Source organism: Vipera berus, assembly GCF_964194415.1.
Source record: "Vipera berus genome assembly, chromosome: 2".
Lineage (NCBI taxonomy): Eukaryota > Metazoa > Chordata > Lepidosauria > Squamata > Viperidae > Vipera > Vipera berus.
The window spans coordinates 21,923,009-21,947,436 of NC_138203.1; the positions used below are offsets into that span (position 1 = coordinate 21,923,009).

Consider the following 24,428-nt stretch of genomic DNA (forward strand, 5'->3'; position numbering starts at 1 on the left):
ACTCAAAAGTATAACGCTCCTGATGCTTTCAGATAATGCTTGAATCTTTGTCCTGCTTTATTGGTGGCGTTTTATGGAGGATCCAGACACTTCTATCTTCAGTCATCCCAAATTTTTAACTGCTTCTTCTATCTCTCCTACAGCCTGCTTCCCTCCTTAATATACACTAGAAGAAAAACATGTAATTCACTCGCTACTGCTAGTTCTTAACTAGCCATTCTTTTAGAGAGGTTTTCTAGCTAATAATAATTAATAAAAGCTGTCCCTCAGATATTTGTCACCAGCCCCAATATCTCAGGCTAGATTGAAGGATTATCTTTAGAAATTTTTTTTTAAAAAAGGAGCAACAGTTATCACAAAGTTTAATTTTAAAACAAGTGTTGACTATGTTCACAAATTGGAGCATTTTTTTGGTACAGAAACAAAACATTTTCATAATAAATTAGACAAGTTTAATATAATTTCATACAAGCTAAACAATATTGTCTCCTAATGATTCAGAAGAGTGCACTATCTTTTTTTGGTGAAACAATTTGTTACTTTCTGCCAGAATTTTTTCTAATTTCCCAATTTAACCTATAATCCAGACTTCCTAGTGGTCTCCTTTCCATAGGCTAACCAATATCATTTAAAAATTTGACAGATGCTATTGAGAGATCTAATTTACATACAGAATATAATCTCATTTTCAGTTTTCCTTCCCGATATTTAATGGTATCCACCCCAACATATTTTACTGCATTTGTATGTGTGTGTGTGTGTGTGTGTTTTCTCATGAATGACTGTATAGGTTGCCACATACGATAAAGTGGCTTTGTTTACTAATCAAACATCTACGTGCACCTATAATCCCGCAGCAAATCACAACTCGGCTCCTCCCAGAATGCACTGCATAGCAGACAGGCCAAAGCAGTCTCTCCCAGCATGCACTCGGCCCCACCAGTTTCCCGAGAGCACCCTGACAGGTAAAGGAGGTCACTGAATTCGCCATTTCCGGTGCGCAATGCAGGACGGGAATGCGAGTAGCGCTATTGGCCGGTGCTTTCCCCGCTTTTCGCCGAGATAGGCGGGCAGGAAGGAAAAGCGGCGGCCGAGGCGGCTTGGCGGGGCAAGAGATTTTTCCCGGTGAGTGTTATGCGGAACGATCCGACTTTGTCGGGGTCGGCGCTCTCTCCCGGACGAGGCGGGCGTCAAAAAGGGATCGATTTAATGCGCGATTTGATGACGTAATAACGGCTCTGGAGACGGAGCCGCCGCCGGAGTTGCGCTGGTCCATGTGCCGGCTCCTGTGGCCTCTTTCCCTTCGCCCCGGCCAGCTCTAGCCTCTCCCGCGCCGCCCTTTATTCTCTTTAAGAGACCCTTTCACTCCTCGGCGCCCCCCAGCGGTTAGGCCTTCCGTTTAGCCCGCTTTGAGCGCTCATTGGCTCCGTTCTCTTCCGTTCCGGAGTCCGATTGGTTGATGTGGACATGATTGACAGGCTGCCCCAATAGGGTCATCCTCAGTGTGGGTCCCTAAAGGTAGCCTTCCCCGCGGGTCGAGGTTTCCGCCATCCCTAGCTAGCATAGGCACGATGGCTGGCTCCGGGAGTTGCTGGCTAACGTACGTGCAGTGCTGTAGTTATGGCCAGGTGTGTGTGTGGGGTCAGCTAGCCACTGAAGTCTCAGTTGTAGCCTGCTGTGGTCCGCATGAGGGGAGGACAGCATCCAAGCCCTCTTTTCTGGCATCCCAAAACGACCGGTGTCAGAGCCAAGCTCCACGCCCGTTAGAGTTATGGCATGAAGGACTTATGGGCAGAAAGAGAGAGAGAAGGGTTACCAGAGCTGGATGCAAACCCCCTAGAATACAGGAAAGAAAGAAAACGATGGTCTTGCTCATGGCTCCCTTCTGGCACTGGGTTGCCACTGCCGAGCTTACGACTGTACATGGAGAAATAGAAAAATATTGTATGCCCTTCCTATTTATTGCAAAATTTAGGTGCTGCTAAGACATAGCGTAAAGCATAGATGGACCATATTTTGACATGGGGCCTGGCTATCAGAGGAACTGCCTGCCAGTTTTTGCCTATCCAGTGCGATGCTCCATGTCCCATCAAGTAAACAAAGTCATCTTGTGGGAACCAGAAAGTGTGCATTTTCTGGCACAGTGCTTCACCTCTGGAAGGAGATTTACCCCTGAAATCCATGTGGTTTTCATCCTCTTGGTGTTCTGTAAGGCCCTGAAGAATTGATTCTCCCAGGCTTTGGAAAGCCCCCTCCCCTTTTGGAGGGGTTGTGTCTGCTGGACGGCCTGGTACATTGTTTTCCAGTTGGTCAGGCTTTTTATTTGTATCTGCTGTTTTTCTTTTTTTACTTGTAAGTTACCCAGAGTTGTCAGAAGGTCAGCTGACCTCTAAATTAGAATTGAAATGGATAAATAAAAATATTTTGGTATTTGGGGTGGAGGGCGACAAAGACATTGGGCGAAGGAGAGTTTGAAGTGGTTTATTTTTGGTGCATTTTTTACAGTGTCCACTGTCATTTTCATCTGCAGAAAATGTGCCAATGGTATATTCAACCATATCCAGAAAAGCTCTGACAGCTGCAAAAAAACAGGCCTTGAATATCATTTATAGTTTCGGAGCTACCAATTACTCTCCCTTAGCATAAAGGAATTGTTAACAGCCTCTGTCTGTCTGATCAGTGTTTGGATGGGAAATTACTTGAGCACTTTTTAAAGAAAGATGGTGATATAAGTGTAGTAAATATAGGCTATGTAGTTGCATGCATGGCCACTGAGCAATTTTTGCACCATCACTTAAGGAGGAGCAGCAATAGGTGAACTTTATTTTTTATTAGTGTTCATCTATACAACTTACAATCCAATATTTATTGAGCTTTTTTCTGAGGCATGGTGCGGACGTTACTCATAAATGGCCAATTTGGCCCTTCTTTCTTTTCCCTTGCTCTCTTGTTTCTGTTGAAAGCAACATAAGAATATATTAAGTAGAATACATGCATTTAATGGATGGGTTTGCTTTAGTTTTCTCTACTTAATTAGTTGTAGTTATAAACAGGAGATGTCAACCTATCCCATTCTGCTACATGTCAGAATAGCTGAAATGGAGAGGCTGTGAGAGGTGTGATTCCTAAGCTACCACCCTAAAATATTTTCCCGTCCAATTTTTTTCATTTAAGCTTTTTCATCTTTGTATGCTTTTTCAATCCAAAATTTCAGAATAGCTTCAGTCATTCATTATATGTGAAAGACTGTCTTCCCTAGGTTCAATATTCAAAAGATATTATGTTAAGCTTGATTTCAAAATTGCTTATTTTCTCTTCCCATATATATATACATATATGTATACATATACTTACTATATATATATATATATATATATATATATATATATATATATATATATATATATATATATATATATATATATATATATATATATATACACATACATACATACATACGAAAACAAATACATACATACATATACATATATATATATATATACATACATATACATACACATACATATACATACATACATACATACATACATATCCATGTTGTTTCCATCTGCTTCTGAATTGAATTTTTGAACTGGGAGTTTTTCTTTGAATATGACTTCAGAAGAGGGAAACTATTATTTATCAAGATGCTGGGTATAATGCCTTCCATTTTTACTATTATTAAGAAGTTGTGTTTCTTATTTGCAATTTTCATCTCTGGCAAAAATACACGTCTGCCCTTTCCTGATCTTTTTCCTAGACAAATTTATTAGCCATGGAAGCTGAAGAGACGATGGATTGTATTCAGGAATTTCCAGAGCATTATAAAGTAATTTTGGACAGATTAAATGAACAGCGGGAGCAGGATCAATTTACAGACATCACTTTGATTGTGGATGGTATGTAATGATGCAAACAGAGTCAAATTAGGCAGTCTTCAGTCCAGGTCTAATCCACAGAAAAGTTAATCTGAAGTATCTGGTTATAAATGAAAACTGAAATTATTTAAGGAGCAATTTTCTATCACCTGTAAAGCTGGCAGAAGAGCTGTTGGATTTGGTGGGAGAGCGAGAGAGTTGTTCTAAAATTCTCCTTGGAGGATAGGAACCCTTTTTCTTAACCACAATTTCCATGCCAATCTTGTTAGTTTTTCTTCTTGCTCTTACTGTGCTAAAACCTGCATAGTGTACTTCTTCATACTACAAGCAGTAGAACAGGGAGCTCTCTCACCACCTCTGCCTACATGAATCAGCAGGCTTTAGAAATTCTGTTCTGTTCCAAATCTTGCATCACTGCTCTCAAAATTGCTGTAAGATTGCTCTGTTAAATGAAGTGGGAGGAGCCTGCCTCATTTAACCTAAAGATTAACGTTTTAAAGTTAATTATATATACTTATCTAGGATATAGATATAAACATAGATATATAACTGTTGAGCTTGGGAGGAATGATGGTTCACAAACTTGTAAGAGATGAGTTGTGTTAATTAATACAGACTATTAATTCCTTAAAGCAAATTTCAAATATTATCTTTAGGAGCAGGAGTTGGAACTTAAAATTCTTCAGCAGATCATCTGAAAGCTTTTATTTGCATATCTTCTTTTACATAGTCAAAACAGCAAAACCTGTTAAGTACTTGTAAGTGTAAGTAAGGAAGAGAGTCTTGTTGGAGAGGTTTTTTGACAACTACAACTTCAACTACAAAATGACATTAGGTTGTTCCTTGTGTTATCAATTAACATAAAATTGATTTTACATATTTTTCCTTACATCCAGTAATATCCAACCTGGGGTTTCACATAGCATGGTGATATTGTTTTTCATTTCCAGGTCATCATTTTAAAGCTCATAAAGCTGTTCTCGCTGCCTGCAGTCAGTTTTTCTACAAATTCTTCCAAGACTTCACTCAGGAGCCTCTAGTAGAAATTGAAGGTAATTTGCGGATTCAGTCGTGTACAGAAATACTAGGGAATAAAAAGGCTCATGGGTGCTTTGGAAGCCATTCATTCTGGTAGACTCAATATACCAGGATTACAAAATAAAAAGAATGGACTGTGGTTTAACTCTAGGCAACTGTTCTGTACACTAGTTCTTACTCCTGAATTGTGTAGTAAGGTTTAATCAATCTTGGAAGGCAACCAAATATGTAACGCTAAGATTTTTTTGCCCTCCCACCCATGTTGCTCCAAACCCAATATTCTCCATTTTGGAAGTACAAGGGAGAGAGTAGTGGTAAATCCAGTTGTCAACAAACTTAAGAGGACACTAAAGCCCAGAAGACATGGCTCCTTTTTTAGCTGCAAACTGAAAAAGAATAGAAGGACTTGTAATTCAGCCTAGTTTTGATGGTGTTGCATTTTTCTGGTGTCTTATTCTTTTTTGTATCTTCATGGCTGCATTTAAAAAAAAACCTCTTGCTTGGTCGACTCTAATTGAACGTTGTTTGTTAAGCTATTTCTATTTTGATGCTGTTTTATATATTCTGTGAGACCATTATTAATTATTATAAACTGTTCCCAGTGATTCAGATCTCTTTTCTAGATAAATCAGTTTATGGTCCAAGGGAGAGTATTCTGGTGGATGAACTAGAATTTGCCATGTTATACTTCTGAACCTGTCAGGTGAAACATTTCTTCTGCTTGGAGAATGTTTTTAATTTGGAAAAAAGATAGATATCTTTTCTCCAAATTTAGTAATTATCCTCAAAAACTTTGATCAACTTACATTTCTTTAGTAACATATTAATATTTTGAGTTGTATATGTTTTGTGTAAGATTTATCAGTTTATTGTTAAGCTGTTTTATCTATTGCCAGGTTTTAGCTTATATCTATACACAATTTGGTATACACAATTTGGCTCTCTTGGCTGCAAAATAAAAATTATCAGGCAGTCCTCATTTAACAACATTTGTTTAGCAACTGTTTGAATTTAGGATGGTGCTGAAGGAGTGGTGGTTCTCTAAAAGTTCCAGCTGATCCAGCACTACTGTATGACTGTGATTTACAATTTTACCTGTTGGCTTCATACAAGTAAAGTCAGTGGACATCCTCACACCCTCCCTGAGCCATGACGTGCTCATGTTGAGCATTCTTGGCCATTTTCTCTCTCTCTCTCTCTCTCTCTCTCTCTCTCTCTCTCTCTCTCTCTCTCTCTCTCTCTCTCTCTCTCTCTCTCTCTCTCTCTCTCTCTCTCTCTCTCTCTCTCTCTCTCTCTCTCTCTCTCTCTCTCTCTCTCTCTCTCTCTCTCTCTCTCTCTCTCTCTCTCTCTCTCTCTCTCTCTCTCTCTCTCTCTCTCTCTCTCTCTCTCTCTCTCTCTCTCTCTCTCTCTCTCTCTCTCTCTCTCTCTCTCTCTCTCTCTCTCTCTCTCTCGCAACACATCTCCCACACACACATACACACACCATCCCTGAGCCTTGCTGCCCTCGCATTATGTACTCACGCACCTTCTTGAGTGTCACTGTGCTTGCACCATGCCTCCCTGGCCACTTGCCTATCCTCTCCAACTCAACAGGAGTCACTCCAAGTCACTGCAGAGCTTTTACTGTGTCTCCCCCCCTGCTACTTGTGCATCCTCACGGACTCTCTGCTATCCAGCAATACCCACTCCAGGCCCTATTGAGTTTGGCCACACCTTCCTAGCACCTGCACACACTCACCCAGCTCTTTCTACCCCAGAAACAGTTACTTACCTGCTTACCAGCCAATTTAAAAACCCTCTTGAACTTGCAACTCCCTGGAAGCTAACTTTTGGTTGTTGAAAGTCACTTAACAATCCATGATCCTTGGTTAATAATGACGACGTGTACTACAGGGATTGCCATTGTTAAGGAATGCAGTCTTGTGAATCACTTTTTACAACTGCGTCACGTAGTGACAGAAATGCTAGTTCCATTCTAGTTTACACTGGTAAAATTCCACCTTGAGCATTATGTCTCTTCTGATTAGTACACTAAGAAGGTTTTGGACAAACTGGGATAGATTCATAGAAGCAGTAAAGATAATCAGAGAACTTGTCCTATGAAGTCAGACTGAATAAGCTTACCATATTTGTCCTTGTGTACAGAAGCTGAAGGAGAGAAAATACCTTTCAAATAACTGGAAGGGATGTCTTGTGACATCACACTTTACAACTGCATCACTTAGTGACAGAAATGCTGGTCCCAATTGCCTTCATAACTTGAGGACTACCTGTATTATTATATATAATATTTCTGTGTATCTAGGTTTGAGAAATACAAGATTTTGTAGCTGAGAGAAAGCAACAGCAATGGCTACATTTTTTGCCCTGTCCAGCATGTTTCCTAATAACTGACATAATTAATTCAATAGCATTGATTTACAAAGAATAGCTTGCAGACTTTTAACTTTATAGTGAAGTAGGAATTTATCAAAATATCTATAATATAGAAATCTACATAAGCTTCTTAGACTTCAAGGCTCTTATCTTCATTAATGTGTACAGTATATAATATTTAAAAGAGAAGAAGTAGGCTATATTTTGCAATCAAGATATATGATGAAAGCATGGAACTTTCAGATAATAGGATGTAATAGTTCTATTCTAGTTTACACTAGTAAGCTGAAGGAGAAAATGCCTTTCAAATTGCAAGGGATGTCTCATTGAAGAAAACTATTGCTTATTTTTCTTTATTCCAAAGTTCAGGACATGGATTTAAATTACAAGCAGGCAGATTCCAATTAATTGCTAGGGCAGTTTTTTAACAGTAACACTTTCACAGTTAATCAAAGAGATAATAAACTATGGAGATGTTTAGAGAGATGCTGGATAGATGGCTTGTGGGGTTTTTATTTTCAAATTTTTATATTCTTCATTAGACATTCATTCTGGAGTGGGACTAAATTGCCCTTTTCAGATTGTGATTGTATGAAGTTGCCTTCATTGATTGTCTTACAAAGCTTGGATTTCTGTTTTCATTCCACTATGGACTATTAGATTACTAGATATTTTTTGAAAAACCTGATTTGTAGTTCAAGAGAAAGAAACAAGGTTCTGGTCCAGTGGGGAAACAGTAACCAGTTTCTAGTACATCGATACTCATTAAATATTGGAATTCTTACAGATGCCATGTAATGTAAACATTTGATCCAGAAAAAAAATCTTATATTCAGCAAGAGTATGTAATCACTATTTTATCAAAAATAATTTTAATACAATTATTAATTCCTGCCTAAGAATTCTTAATAGATTCAAACATACTGATTTTACAAATCAATTACATGGTGATGTCATCTTCAAATCGCTCTTCTCTTGATAATTACATAGATATGCAGTTTACTAGACATCATTTTTTGATGTCTAGAGGCTTTGCCCTTGCCTTCTTCCCTTAGTTGAAGGTGGCTGATCCAAAGTCACTCATCTGGCTTCCTTGCCTAAGTCAAGATTAGAACTCACATCTCCCTGTTCCTAGTCTGGGGCCTTAACTATTAGACCAAACCAATTGTTATTTATTATTATCAACCTAAACACTGCACTGAAGGATGAAGTTTATGGATCATAATAAATTACACTGGTCCAGTGCAAGTTGATGGATTGCTTTGAAAGGCTGAGAGAGAGTAACTTGTCTACCCAGATGGCTTCTGTGCCTAAGAGAACCTAGGATCTTTTTCTTCCTGCTCCTTAACCATGTAGCACTTTAACCACTATATGACACTGGCTCTCAGACAATTTATATACTAAATATTTATATAAAAGTAGACCCCAAAATACTTAAGTCAGCTCATCTGTGCTTTGGATATAAGTATGGAAGTAACTATTCTCATCCTGTTTTCATGGTGCACATCTGTAATGATTTATTTTTTCATATTTAGAGGAGTTACAACTTTTAATTTTGAAATATAGGAAATGACCACTGGTTGTAGCAAAATGCTAGATATTATGTTACTGAAAGGCAACTCTTATGAAACAAATGCAATATTTTCCAGCCACAAATCTGTGCTTAATGTATGAGTGAGTTCTATATTTTGTCTTTTGCCCACAATCAGGTGTAAGTAACTTGGCCTTTCGTCATTTAATTGAGTTCACATATACTGCAAAACTAATGGTCCAGGGAGAAGAGGAAGCAAATGATGTCTGGAAAGCAGCTGAGTATCTTCAGATGTTGGAAGCCATTAAAGCACTTGAAATCAGGTGAGTGTGGGTCAAATTCCAGTAAGATCACTGTCTTTTTGCTATCTTCTCAAGGACTTTAAGATTTTCTCATACACTTTTGACATATCCCTGAAAGATGATAATACTACTGGGAGATTTTATATATACAGCTTGCAGTGGCTTATCTGTGTTTGCTGCTGAAAATGCAACTTGATAGGGAAACACACCCAATTCTTATTCCCAGGAAAATCTGTGAGGTTTGTTCATTTTTCTGCATATTCTTTTTTAAGCATGTTTCCAATCTGAAATATGTGGACCTGAAAAAACTATAATGTATAGTTGGGCCAAGCAACATTCTTGATTAGCTTGAAGATATTTAGGCTGCATGATAAAGTAGACTTTATGATGCTGAACATATATAAGTTGAAACGCTAGAATCTAATGTTCTATGCAGTAAGCTGAGATGTGGAACTAGTGGTTCTCATGATGTCGCTGACCTTCATCTCCCATAGTCTCTGACAGTTAGCCATGGTGACTGGGACTGAGGACAACTGAAGTCCAACAATATTGGATGGCAAAAGGATTCCACATGTGTTAGTGAATAAGCATCTGTGTACAGTTTTAATGTGTGTAGAATAAAATTCTGTTGAAAGCCAAGCACTACTATTTAATGTTTTGCAGAATGCAGAAGAGTTATGGTCTCCCTTCAAAGAGCTTGCAGTCTAAATGAACTGGGCAGAACGTATTTGATCAGAGAGGACCAGGCTTTATAAAGAAATAGCTTGGGTATGTTATTCTGGGAATCGAATCTGAATTCGAATTTGCACCCCTTGCAACCCAGTGAGATGGGTGGAAAGCATAATCAGAGCTGAAAAGAAGAGAGTTAGGGATATAAGGAGCTTTCAGAAAAAGTGTAGTCCATGGATAATATTGAAAAAAGGGAGACCATTCTCTGTATGGAGAAGTCACTGTGGAAAATAAGCATAAAATCAGGACTGAGACAAAGACATGTACTTGGGTACAGTGGAGAGAATGAGAGATTAGAAATAACAGTTGATAGGAGTTAGAAGATAGACAAACTAGATGATTCTGGAAGAATTTGTAAGGCTGATATGGTTGTAAAAGTGATATAAAAATAAAAGATTGAAATATAGAGATGGTTTTAACATTATGCTGGTGTGAACACCACCAGTTTAAATATAGTATTTCTACTGGTGCCAGCCAGCTAAGACTCTGGCATTTAGGGAATGGGGTGGCTTGTAGATGGGTACCAACTATTGGGAGGAGTCTTGCCTTGCCTTAAAACATCCTCTTCCCTGACAAGAAGACTCAACCAGGGAAAACAGCAACAGAATCTTTGATCAATTTAGGAAGAGAACATCTGTAGTAAACAAGTATTAGCTACTAGCATGGGGACTGTGAGAATGGATCAAGAACTGAGTGGAGAAATTCCCAAGTACTTGGGTCATCACATGGCTAGTAGAAGAGTAACTTATATTACTCAACTGTCAAGGAACATCTAGACCAGACATGTCAAACTTACGACGTCACATGACGTTGCGCAATGTATTGGGATGGTTTTGCCATTGCTGGTAATGGGGTGGGTGCGGCTTCTGCATGACGCATCTGGCCCGTGGGCCGGCAGTGTGACACCCCTGATCTAGACTAATGCTTCTCAACCTTGGCAACTTAAGTTGCATGGACCTCAACTCCCAGAATTCCGCAGCCAACAAGCTGGCTGGGGGAGTTTTGAAGTCTACACATGTTAAGTTCTCAAGGTTGAGAAGCACTGGTCTAGACAATCACAAAGTTTCTGTATGTGCTCACTCAGGGCTGGTAGATACTAATGGGACATCAGGGAATATTATTACATGTTAACTGGGAAAGAAGTACAAGTGTTATCTCCAAAATACCAGACTTTCCAAAATAAGTAGAGAAAGCTTATGCTTAAACAACATGGAATGCTCAACCATTAGTGCTGGAATTCTAGAAAAGTGGAGAATGGGAGACACAGCCAGTAGAAGAAGAAAAGTCCTTCTTAACTAATAAAATGCAGGATATTTTAAATCTGATATAGAAATATGTTTACACAGTCTTCTTGCTGAAGGTATTCAGCATGAGTATTTGTGATTCCAATTGGCTACCTCTACACAAATGTTCAAATGAAGGGACATTCTGATCAGGAGCTTTACCCCCAAATCTTGGGAGACTGTTCCTAACATGGTACCAATTTTCAGACAAGCTTTGAAATCTTTCCCTTACAAACTAGCATTTGACAAATCATTAATCATCATAGAACTGAAACCTAGGGAAACTAACATAGCACTGATATGTCAGTAGAAGTTACATATATTACAATGGACAATATTGTGGACATCATTTTTCTTCTGATTTAATCATGTTTACAAAGCAGGAATTGCTTAGGAGCAATTTTCATTTTCCCAATCCTTTCCTTTAAGCCTTAAGGAGTATTCATTCCTACTACAAGTCTAGGTATAGCAAGCCATTGCTTCTTTAGCAGTGTTGCAGCACTTAAAGTTAATTCTGCTTCTTGTTCAGTCTAATATAGTAGCCAATTTTACTTTAACTCTTTTTTCATTTTTCATGACTTACTGTGTCTTCTCTAGGAACAAAGAAAATACATCATCGCTTGAATCAAATGAAGTTCAAGATAAAAATAAAGCCAAAAAGAGGAAGATAGCAGAGACCTCTAATGTTATTACTGAAACATTGCCTTGTGCAGAATCTGAACCCGTTGAAATTGAAGTGGAGATTGCCGAAGGAGCTATCGATGTAGAGGAAAATAACATTGAGTCTCTTGAGGAAGTAGCTTCTGCTGAACAGCCAATAAAGTACATACAGACTACAGGTACTTCAGATGACTCTGCTTTGGCTCTTCTGGCAGATATCACCAGCAAGTTCCGCCACGGAGAAAGGAAAAATGACATTCAGGAGGAATGTGACAACCTATCTGATCCAATGGGCAAACATGTGGAAGGCATTGAGATCATGGAACTTCAGCTGTCGCATGTCAACAATCTTTTCCATTGCGAAAAGTGCAATCGCACATTTAAATTCCTTTACCACTTTAAGGAGCATATGAAAACACATTCCACTGAAAGCTATAAGTGTGACCTATGCAACAAAAGATACTTGCGTGAGAGTGCATTGAAACAGCACCTTATTTGTTACCACCTTGATGAAGGTGGAACAAACAAAAAACAAAGACCTGGCAAAAAAATACACGTTTGCCAATACTGTGATAAGCAGTTTGATCACTTTGGGCATTTTAAAGAACATCTTCGGAAACACACAGGTATCTGCAATTTTAGTTTTATACTGGCTAAATCTCTTTCCGTAATTCTGTCCAGAGATGCTAAACTCTTAATTCAATACAATGTACCCTAAGGCTGTGCAGTGCTTTAGATTCAAAGTCAAATAAAATGCTTCAGAAGTGTGAGGATGTGAGTGTAGATGACTCTGAACCAAGCACATCTTTTTCCACAATGCATCCATTACTTGTTCCAGGGAAAAGGCAAGAATAAGCCATATACATGTGAGGTTTTAAGTCCAAGGTTTGCAAGAGAAACAGGAAAATGTTTGCTTCTGTTCTTGGTTATCTATAGTTTATTTTGCTATTTGAAGTGGCAGAGTGGTGGTGTTCACTGACGTAGGCAATCTTAACAGAGTTATCTTTTCATATGTTATGTCAGTGATTTGCCCATTACAGCCTGATATTAGGAAACTTCATTTTCTGGAATGAATTTATAATTGGAAGTAGTATCTTAATTTTGAATACAGCAATCTACATTTCTAACATTACAGATAAAATGCAATAGACAACTTATCCTATATGCTCGTCATTAAATGAATTTCTGTCTCTATTTACCTTGATAGGTGAAAAACCATTTGAATGTCCAAATTGCCACGAACGTTTTGCTCGGAACAGCACACTCAAATGTCACTTGACAGCATGCCAGTCTGGTGCGGGTGCTAAAAAGGGGCGGAAGAAGCTTTATGAATGCCAGGTTTGTAAGAAAGAAAATAATTGGATTTGAGTTTCTAATGTCACAGTAGCAAAATTAAGGTGGAATTTGATGGAGGAACAATATGATCCTCTGCTTATCCTAATACCTGATTCTAAAACTATTTTTGTAGAAGGAAAATATAAAAAATAGATAGGTGAAAGTGCCAAAGGTGCTTTTTCCAAAAGGCAACTAGACTTTCTTGGCGTTTTTTTTCTCTTTGAAAATGTTTTGTTTCTTATCCAAGACGTTTCTTCAGTTCTAACTGAAGATATGTGAAAGGTAACAGTACTCTTTCATACTTTCATGAGCATCTTCAGGTAGGAAACTGATCACAGCTGATGAACTACCTGAATGGCTATTGGGTATCTCATTGATGCTACTCTTCTTCCAAGATATCTATTTCTTCCAAGAGGTGGAATATATTTTTTTTTAAAATAATACTTTGCCCTCAGCTCTGGACGTTTTGCCTTTAGGAATATGCTGAACATTGGGTGGCATGAGCTGTGCTTCAAAACTAGATGAGCCAGGCCTCTTTTTTTTAAATGGGGAGTCAGGGATTTTGAAGGAATAAAATTGATGTTTAAACATTTGGCAAGGGTTAAAACTCCCCAAACACTGTGTGTGTGTGTGTGTGTGTGTGTGTGTGTGTGTATATATATATATATATATATATATATATATATATATATATATATATATATATATATATATATATATATATATATATATATATATATATATATATATATATATATATATATATATATATATATATATATACACCTTCCAGTTTTTGTCCCATCCACTCTTTTATAACAAATCTATGGATTTTTTTTCAACTTCCTTGCTTTTACTCTATATTAAATAAACAGAAGGCTTCTGTTTTTTTGGTTTGCTTTTTTTTACATTGTTTACATTTTATTCCACTTAATTCAATGGATTCCTGGCAGCTCCCATTACACTTTGGAAGTACAGAGAAGAGCAACAAAGATGATCAGGGGGCTGGAGGCTAAAACATATAAAGAACGGCTGCTGGAATTGGGTATGTCTAGTTTAATGAAGAGAAGGACCGGGTGTGGGGGGGGGACATGATAGCAGCGTTCCAATATCTCAGGGGTTGCCATAAAGAAGAGGGAGTCAAGCTATTCTCCAAAGCACCTGAAGGCAGGACAAGAAGCAACGGATGGAAACTAGTCAAGGAGAGAAGCAACCTAGAACTAAGGAGAAACTTTCTGACAGTTAGAACAATTAACCAGTGGAACAACCTGCCTCCAGAAGTTGTGAATGCTCCAATACTGGAAGTTTTTAAGAAGAGACTTGACAGTAATTTGTCTGAAATGGTATAGGGTTTCCTGCTTGAGCAGGGGGTTGGACTAGAAGACCTCCAAGGTCCCTCCCAACTACTACTACTACTACTACTACTACTACTACTTGTAGTAGTAATAGTAGTTTGCCATTGCCTCCTTCTGGGATGATTTTTCAATTTTTCCAGTCTAATTCACATTTCCTTGAAATGCTACTTAGTTTCCAAGCTTGGATGAGGCCAGCCAAATGCTGCCATTGGCTGAGAACAAAAACTCATTGCCTATGGTCATATCAGGATAACTGTTGAGTGCACCATAAGACAGGATCTCTTTGTGTGCATTTAAATTATAGCACTGATTTTTCATGGTAGGATCCAGGTGCCAAGAGGCATAATGACTTATCACATTAAATAAAAAAGTCTTGCCTTGTTTGGGAAGGATCAGCCTATTTGCAGGGTCCTTCCACTGTATTGAATCTCCTCTTGTAGTTTTGGGGTTCAGCACTTTAAAAAAAAGGCCTCAAAACCAGAAATGGTTTGACATGTGTCAGGAGGTGTTCCAGTCCTAAATCAGGCCTCTTTCATTCTTGAGCTATTTCCAGTTCTCAGACTTTACTATAGAAAACTGGCCAGTTGGATTTGTTTTGTCTGGAAGAGGTTTAGCTTGATTCAAGGGAAACAGAATATGGCAGAGTGCTGTAGAATGTTCTTGGATTAATGAATTTGCACATCCCAAATCATCTGCTGTATATTAAATGTTTAAATAACTTTCCTAAAATCACTATGCCTTGCTCTTTTAGGTCTGCAACAGTGTGTTTAACAGCTGGGATCAGTTCAAGGACCATTTGGTAATACACACAGGTGACAAACCCAATCATTGTACCTTATGTGATGTTTGGTTCATGCAAGGCAGTGAACTCCGGAGACATCTGCAAGATATGCACAGCATTTCAGAGCGAATAGTATCTGAGGATATTCTTCCAGTGGACAGTGATCCAGTGGCGTCCATGACAATTATAGAGCAGGTGGAACAAGTTCATGTCTTGCCCGTAATTCAGGTCCAGGTGGATCCAGCTCAAGTGACTGTAGAACAGGTACATCCAGATTTGATACAGAATAATCAAGAAAAACATGAACAAATAGCAGAACTACAAGAGCAGGTTGAAATAAGCTACTTAGAAGTTGAACACATTCAGACTGAACAAGGTACTGAAGTACATATGGAAGAGCTGGATGTGGAACATGTGAACCAGTTACAAATGGAAGAAGTTCAGACTCAGCTTATGGAGGAACATGATCTAGAACAGGGAGAGTCAGTGCCCATGGATCAAGAACTGACAGCAAGCACATCTGTTCAGGTGGACGTGGTGGAAGCACATGGAGCAGATCATGAAGAATCTGATGATTTAAAAACTCAGCCAATAATGGCAATACAAGAGGAAAACGTGGAGAGCTGAACAACTTTGACTGCATTATCTGTGATTTGGAGGAAAAAAGTTAATACCAAATTATTTTTCTTAATTTTCTTGTTTGACTTTTGCCCTACCCATGGGACAGCTCTCTTGTATCAGTGCCCTTAGGGAAGTGAACAGGTGGACCAAAGTTAGAATATTTGATTGAACTCTTCTTTATTTCTAGGAAGGAAAAAACCCTTGTGTGTGTGTTTTTTTTTCTTAAAATAAAATACCATGGAGCAAAGGATATTCTGGAGATGGAACAGCTTTGTGTGAAGTTTAATTGTAGAGTTTTGCTAGATTATACTGTTTTGTCATTGTAAGAAATTTCTGAAGCAAGTTCTATTTTCCTTTCAGAATATGAGTTTAGTGTTAAAATGGCAATGTTAGTATGGATTATCTATAAATTTGGGTAATCTGCTTTCAGAAAAAAATATTTTTCCTTCTTTCCCATTTAATATTTTGCAGTAGTTGCATTATTTGCTGATGTTCCTAACTTTAAGCACTATTTTCAAGGTCTAGAAGATTACTGGGATGGAGGTAGTGTGCTTAGGTTTTGTGAATACAACAAAAGAACCTTCGTGCCTTCACACAATAAAGTAATTAAACTTCCACAAAGCTTTTACAATTCTTACAAAACTAATACAAAAGGCAGTGTACATACTACTGTATAGTGCTTTGTAATCTTGCTTACAATTGTTCGCTATCAGGGTTTTTTTTCTGCATTAAAATAAACTTGGATGGGGGAAAATGGATTGAACACTGGCAATTTTTAAGGGCCAATTATATTGGGAAAATGCAGCTGCATCTGTAAGAAGATATGAGTTGGCTAATAGGTTGCACTGGCATCATCAGATTTTTATTTTTTAGAAAAAAGGTACATTTTATATTTAAAGGAAAAACATTAAAAATACAAAGTAAATGTGTCTACGCAATGCACCAGGCTACTGTTTTATTATTTAAACTTTATGACCCATGATTGAAAGATCTTGTGCTTAAAAGGTTTGAAAAAAATCCAAAGCCATAAGTATGAGTGTTTTAACTGTGGATTTACAAATGTAGGAATGTAAATATTTTAATCAGTATTATTGGACAATAAAACAGTACCTATCATAAGCTTTCAGTCAATGCAATATTATTTTCTTTGGGGATGGATATAGTTTTTTTTGGGGGGGATGAATTTTTCATCACTAAATTCTAGAGTTACTTTTTCAAAACTGACCAGCCTTCAGTGACATAATTTCACTTTGACCAGCCCTGAGAATTGCAGAAAGTGGAATCAACACATTTTGAGGTTACCTGGGCTGGAGAATGCTTCTCTCGAAAAAATTGCAGTCAGTCCTGGTTCTTCAACAACTATATTGACTTATTATAGCTTTCTTTAGTTCATTAGTACCAACCAATGCTATCTGAAGTGATGTGATTTGGATGAAAACGTTTTGTCTCCATTTGGAAGGACATCTCCAGTGCGCTTTGAAATGTGCTCGTCTGTCAGAGCTTCGAGGAATTCTCTTTCTTCCCTTGATTTCGCTTGAGTTACAACTCTGGTCCTGGTTTGATCAAACTTGTGTCCTTCTGAGTCGTCGTGGACAGACATGAGGGATAGTGAGTCATGTCTTTTGATAGCCAGGAAGTGTTTGTGCAGTCTGGTTTTCTTCCTGTCTCGGCCACGTAGTTTTTTTCACAGTTGCTGCACTGGATTTGGTATATGACGCCTGATCTTTGGTTTGTTTCTGTCTGCTCCTTAGGTTTTGACGGGGTCTGTCTGAGAGTTGAGGCTGGTTTGTGGGCTACTGCAAAGTCATGTTGGCATAGCAGTCTTGCTGTCATCTCTGAAACATTCTGTACGTAGGGAATTGTGATTCGTCTGGTTGTTGTTGTTCCTGTTGTAGTTGTTGTGTTGCTTTGGGTGTTTGTATTGTTTGTGTATGGCAATCTCTGGATGAAGTTTCATGGGTAACTGTTTCTCTTGAATATTTCATATAAGTGTTTGTTCTGCTGATCTGGCTTCCATGGTGTTGCAATGGGATTCCGCTCTCCCAAACAGTGTTCTGACGCTGCTTTGTTTGTGGCATTTGGGGTGGTTGCTGTGGAAGTTGAGGATTTGATCTGTATGTGTTGCCTTCCTGTACATGGATGTTAGAAGTTGGCCATTGGCCATTCTGGTTACAAGACATCCAGGAATGGCAGTTAGTTGTTATTCTCGATTTCTATTGTAAATCGGATGTCTGTGAAGACATAGTTGATTCTTTGGTAGGTTTGATTGACTTGGTTGTGCTTGATTATTATGAAGGTGTCGTCCACGTAACATACCCACAGCTTGGGATTTATTTGTGGAAGTACAACTTCTTCAATCTTCTGCATGATGACTTCCGCGACCGGGCCAAATATAGGAGATCCCATGGGCAATCCCTTGAGTTGTTCATAGATCTCTCTGTCAAATCTGAAGTAGGTGGTTAAGCATAGCTGGAGGAGTTCACAAGTGTTTTCTGTTGTAAGTGGTCCTCTTGGTGTTTGTGTGTTGTCCAGTAGTTCTTTGATTAGGTCAATTGGTAGTTTCAGATCTACCAATGTGAATAATGTGGTAACATCAAATGATATCACTGTTTCATCTTCATCAATGTGTAGGTGTTTGAGTTTATGCAGGAATTGTGTGGCATTGTTTATGGAATATTGGGAATCGCCAATTAGGTGCTTTAGGCGTTTCCACATTTTTTTCACAAGGTTGTAAGCGGGTGTGCCAGGGAGTGAGACAATTGCCTGAGTGGGGTGTTTTCTTTGTGGACTTTCGGAAGTCCATAGAACTGTATAATGTTTGAATCAGTTGCTTTCATTCTCCGATATTCCTCTTGGGTGATTTGATTTAGTTCCTGCAACTTTTTTAGGGTTTTGTTGATCTTGTTGGTCAGTTTTATCATTAGGTCTGTGTTGACACACCTATAGGTGAATGTATCCTGTATGGCCTTTTGTATGTAGTCAGCCTTGTCTAGTATGACTGTCATTCGGCCTTTGTCGGCTGGTAGGATGATAATATTGTTATCTGTTTTGAGGGACTTCATTGCTTGTAGTTCCTTCATTGCTTGTAAAGATGCTGGAGTTTCGTTTGCGTGTCAGCATCGGGACGACGGTCTGGCCTATTTGTTGTTAGATTTCTTTGCTGAGGTCTTTTGATTTCCTAGGCTTGCTAGGAATTCTGTGTTTGGCACATCTTTGTGGCTGAAGTTGAGTCCTTTCGTCAGGACTTGTTGTTCCTCATCTTTGATTTGGCGGTTGGATAGGTTCTTGATCCAGGTTTGTTCATTGTTGTCGGGGTTGTTGGCCGTTAGTCTGGATAGCTTGCTTTGCAGGACAGTGTGCTTCTTTTCTCTTGTGTTTGTTGTTCTGCATTCAATTGCTGTGTTTAAACTTTGAGTTGTGGTCCAATGGTGTTGTTGCGTAGAAACTTTTGCTCGGTGAGGCATTTTATGTATTTGTTGAGGCAGTTGTGAGCATCTGTTATCATCAGTCAGACCATGCTTTTAGCATTCTGTCTTGCTGTTTTCCATGGTGCTGGATGATTGATTGATGATCTGTAGTTAAAGCTTTGGGGGAGTAGTTTCCTCGTAGGCATTCATGAAGGAAGAAGAGTTGCTCACATGTGGAGGCTTCTCTGCAGGTAAAGGTCATCCAGCGGCGAGCAGCTTTAAGCGTTGGACTCCCGAAGGTGGTTGAGATGTGTTTGTTATTTGTTATGTACTTTAATATAGCCACAATTATATTATTCTCTTGTTGGCTAGGAATCAATGCAAACATTTGCCTAGCAGAAGTTAAATGCATCTGCCATGTTTAGTGATCTCTCAGTCAAACTTTTCCACTCTTAAAATGCCACTTAAAATAGTCTCTAACCTCCTTGTATGAATAACTTTAAAGTCTCTGTTCATTTGAAAGAGCCTTCATAAAGCAATTGCTCTTTAGAACGGGTTGGCAACAACTTCCATCAGCCATCTTCCAACTTAGTTAGAAGATGGCAGTATGGGAAGGCTGATGTAATACTATAATTTGATATATATTTATTTTAAGTACAATGTAAAAGGGACTATCTAGCTATTCATAGTGAGGCTTGAACATTGAATACAGTCTTTTAAATGCCATATTGTGAGTCAAATTCCTAGGTCCAGAGGCAGCTTCAGTTCAAAACCACAATAGCAAATGTCATGCTTAAGACATTTTTTTTACCAAAAGTTACTCCCAGAAGCCATACCTGAAATGGTGGCTCTGGTAAGCAATGACAGGTTAGTTAAAGAAGCTTTTTTGTATTTTTTTTACCCAGCACACAACAGCTACAGCAGTGATTCCCAAACCTGGATAAATTAGCAGAAGTGAGTAAAAGTGGTTTTTCTTTGGGTTACTGCTATGGTTTTCTGTGTAGTTGTGTTTTACCTACATTGGGTAAAAAGGACTTTCTGATAAGTTTTGGGTATCAAAGGAAAAGGTTTGGGAAACATGAAATTGTAGAGTTCCAGAAGTGTAACAGTTGCTATTGGGGTTTGTTATTGTTATTTTATTGGGTTTTAAAGATGTATTTTAGTATGTGGGCATTTATTTAATCTTGTTTTAACTTTTGTAATCTGTATTTTTATTCTTGCCCTGTTCACCGCCCTGAGTCCTTCGGGAGAAGGGCGGTATAGAAATATTATTAAATTAAATTAAATTAAATGTCTTTAAAACAGAGAAATTTGAGGAGGCTGAAGCTATCTTGTGGCACATTCGTGTTAGGTACTGGACTAGAAACTTGAGGCCCCTGAGTAAATGTTTAGGAATATCAGAGGGAAGTCACCTTACAGGAAGTTAGCCATAATAACCATTGTTGTTATGTTGACATAACAGCCGTTTGTTTTAGCGACCATTCAAAGTTACAAAGGCATTGGGGGGGAAAAAGACTTACAATTTGACCTTGCATTTACAACCCTTGCAGCATCCCTCACTCATGTGATCAAAATTTGGGCAGGTGGCACTTTTGATAGGTGTGGCATCTTCCGAGTCCTGCGATGGCTATTTGCAAGTTTCCCAGCCAGCTTCTGACAAGCAAAAATCGACGGGAGAATTTGCTTAACGACGACCACGCGATTCCCTTAAGCGAGATTCACTTTAATGTGGCAAAAAAACTTAACCACCGCTTTGCTTAGCAACAGAAACTCTGGTCCCAATTGTGGTCGTAAGACAAGGACTACTTGCGCTTCATTCTCTGCGGGTGGCCGAAGGGCTGCAGTCCTGCCTGCTTTTATAGCGCGGGAGGCAATAATTTTGTTAAAATTGCGCGGGAGGCTCCATTTTGTTAAAAAAAAAACCAAAACTTTTTTTTTAACGAAACGGAGGGGGCTGCCTGCTAATAGCCTGCCGCGTAATAAAGCCGGCAGAACTGCAACCGTTCCTCTCGTCAACCAGCCGCCCGCCAACTCTCCGAGGCCCCACGTAGCCGGACGCATCCCGGTACGGCTGGCTTCCCTCCCTCGCTCCCGGCTTCCCGCGTTCTCCTTTTCCCGGGCGCGACCCGCTGCAGCGCCTCCTCACCTATCGGCCGGCCGGCCGCCCAGCTCTGAGGCGGCTTCTCTGAACTGCTGGCGGCGGGCGAGGCGGGAGCTGCTTTCCGTCTTCTCCTCCTCCTCCTCCGGACGGCTTCGGGTCAGCAGGACAAGCGGGGGCAGGGCGGCTCTTTGGAGCTGAGGCGGTAAGTTGGAGTTCAGCCGGGCGCCCGCGAGCCACCTGGGCGCCTGGAAGGACTGAAGCAGGGGTCTTCAAACTTGGCCCTTTTATGACTTGTGGACTTCAACTCCCAGAATTCCTCAGCCAGCTTTGCTGGCTGAGGAATTCTGGGAGTTGAAGTCCACAAGTCATAAAAGGGCCAAGTTTGAAGACCCCTGGACTGAAGGGTCGGGGTGGGGGGCTCGGAGTCCCCTCCCCGCCTTCTCTTCAACCCTATGAATAACAACGATTGTGTATTCTTTCTATTCATTAATTCTTTATTATTATTCATCCGTATGAATAAGAATGACTATTCTGGGTTCTAACAATACTATACAAGGGTTGTGAAAACCTGCCCAGGAGGATGGGAAAGTGACGCTTCCCACGCCTGTTTGCATTCCGTCTTATATCTTAAGCCAAAGGTGGTATAATTTATTATGCCTCTTGTTTGGTATCAAAAAAGTAAGCGGAAACTATTCTTTGGGAATTAAGGCTCAGGGAGCAATTGTTCTATTCGTCTTGGCTGGGCAACTAAGGATAATACAGAACTGCATCTTGCTAATATGTAAACATATACATGCATGTCTGTGACGGTTCCTCACAGTATGCATTCCCTGGGACGCCTACAGGAACTATAGGAAGCTGCCTGTGAATGCATGTATTTTTTGGATACATTAATTTTATGTTAACATGCTTGATCAAGTGTTAAAGGGTGTGTTTATCTTAACTAGGTCTGAAATTCTGTATTGTAAAGATTTTTTATTATTACAATTATTTTGAACCCAGGTTAGATACAATTAGTAATGTTATTTTTCATTTGTAATATTTTAGATTAGTTCCTCTGCTGTAAAGTTTCTTTGTGAATGTAAAATTCCTCTAAATATTCAATATATTAATCTCTATAAGCATCCAAGAGGAATTCATGTATGGAAACAAAGTTCTATGAACTACACAGATAATGCTTTAAAATAGGACCATAATTATTGCAAAAGACTATTGCATGGAAAGAAATATTTCCTTGAGAGGGGAAAGAATTGAGGAAAGGAAATATCTGCAGTTGTACTATGTATAAACTACTGGAAAGGTAGTTTGCACTATCAATATTAGTAACTCTAAAGCGGAGAAATCTAGGCACAGGAGAATGTGGTATTGATAAACTGGTACCCTTAATTGGAATTGAATGGCATAGTCTTACTGTATTGTTATATGCCATTGGCATAGCATAATTTCATATTACTAATCATCTTCTAGCTAGAGTGTCATTGGTAGAGGCATTACTGTATCAAACTTTTCAGGAAAGTTCTCTCTGTTGCCTTCCTCTTCCTCCTCTGTGACTGAGAAGCACAGTTTTGTTGCTTATTTAGGTGTGCATTTTGTGGTTTTGCTTGCATCATTTAAGGATGTATCCATTCTGTAGGGCCATGAAAGCAGGAGTTCTGTTTAGCAACTAGAATCGGCTAGATCAGCCTTCAGTTCCAATAATGTCCAGCCAGGTTTCAGCTATCCATTCAGAGGATATCAAGTTGGAGAAGACTGTCCTAGGTTATTGACTGACTGACTGAGCAACTAAGAACCATCAAGTCAATGTTAATCCTTGGCAATCATATTCTCTCCAAAACTATCTAAAATTGGCTTTTTAGATCTCTCAGTGATATCTTGATTGCTGTCATAATCAGATCCAATCACTACCCTACAGGTTAACTACAGGTTAAAACATCTCCTGGATATTGGGTACATTTGTCTCATTTTGAATTTATGACTGTTTTGTAAGGGAAAGTTCTCTCCTTACTTCATGAATTCTGCATGAATGGAAGGGTTTTAAAACGTATTTCTTCATGAAAGGGCTGTTTCATGCTTGCCCCAAATGTATTCACAATCATTCAGTTTGTCTTTGTTGGACACAATAGTTCACATAAGGTGTAAATAACCTGAATCTATCCACACTATGTAAATCCCTCTAGTAGTTTGTTGTCATGTTGGCTTACTGAGGTTGAGGGTTTCTTAACTTCAGTAACTTTAAGTTGTGTGGACTTAAAAATCCCAGAATTCCTCAGCCAGAATTTTCCTTGCTAGCTGGCTGATTCTGGAAGTCTGAAGTCCACACGTCTTAAAGGTGCTGAGGTTGAGAAACATTGCTTAGCAGACAGGAGTTATAATGGTCAGCCTATCTCCTAAGAACATGGCCTTCCTTTGTTGTTCAGCCTCCTGATGTTTTTTTTTTTAAAAATCTATAATATGTAAAAAATATTCAAGACGTTTCTCTGATAGACTGGTTAGGTAGTACTACATTAAAATAGATTTATTCCAAGAGGATTAATAAGGATGTATTTTTCTGTTTGTTGTCCTGACAACTATGACTGAGATGTTGATTAATTCATGAAGGTTGAACTAATTTCAGAATTAGCTTATCAGTAGAAAAAATTAGAAAATAATATCTGGGATCAGTGCCTTGAGATTAAAAGGAACCCATTTCTAAAACACTGGGGCACTGGATGCATTCTGAGATCACATTCCTTTTTTGGAATATATTTTGTTGAATTTTTTTAAAAACAAATCACTTAATAATTGGTGAACAGTGTGTTGTCTGGGTTACATTTGTAAAACAATCACTAACAATTAATTTCTATAATCCATAATCCACATAATAGTTTTAGTTGATTTCCTCTTTTCCCAAAATATCCTCTTTTGCAAACACTGAGTTAATGCAATTCTTATTGTTTCGATAGATAACAATTAAATATATAATTTTTCCCAATAGTCCTAAAAATATTAATCACATCAATATAATATTTCTTTTCTATCCAATCATTCTGGC

At 38.7% G+C, this 24,428-nt stretch overlaps 1 protein-coding gene across 3 annotated transcripts; it reads left to right on the forward strand.

The window, feature by feature from the left end:
• The first annotated feature begins 1,011 nt into the window (after positions 1 to 1,011).
• Positions 1,012 to 17,002, forward strand: ZNF131 (zinc finger protein 131). Of its 3 annotated transcripts, none has more exons than XM_081319735.1 (7): positions 1,012 to 1,125; positions 3,761 to 3,899; positions 4,829 to 4,930; positions 9,002 to 9,146; positions 11,735 to 12,423; positions 13,005 to 13,135; positions 15,239 to 17,002. In XM_081319735.1, exons 2-7 carry the CDS (start codon positions 3,776 to 3,778, stop codon positions 15,893 to 15,895), a joined length of 1,848 nt encoding a protein of 615 aa, XP_081175861.1. In that variant the 5' UTR covers positions 1,012 to 1,125; positions 3,761 to 3,775; the 3' UTR covers positions 15,896 to 17,002. The 3 variants fall into 3 exon arrangements, with proteins under 3 accessions (XP_081175861.1, XP_081175863.1, XP_081175862.1); XM_081319736.1 differs by lacking the exon at positions 1,012 to 1,125 and adding an exon at positions 3,633 to 3,654; XM_081319737.1 differs by lacking the exons at positions 3,761 to 3,899; positions 4,829 to 4,930 and having other exon boundaries at positions 1,074 to 1,125.
• The last annotated feature ends 7,426 nt before the right edge of the window (positions 17,003 to 24,428 follow it).

Coding starts and splice junctions, on each gene's coding strand:
- ZNF131 (XM_081319735.1), top strand. CDS start 3,776: ATGGAAGCTGAAGAGACGATGGATTGTATTCAGGAATTTCCAGAGCAT. Junction 9,147..11,734: donor ATTAAAGCACTTGAAATCAG/GTGAGTGTGGGT, acceptor TGTCTTCTCTAG/GAACAAAGAAAATACATCAT. Junction 13,136..15,238: donor AGAAGCTTTATGAATGCCAG/GTTTGTAAGAAA, acceptor TTGCTCTTTTAG/GTCTGCAACAGTGTGTTTAA.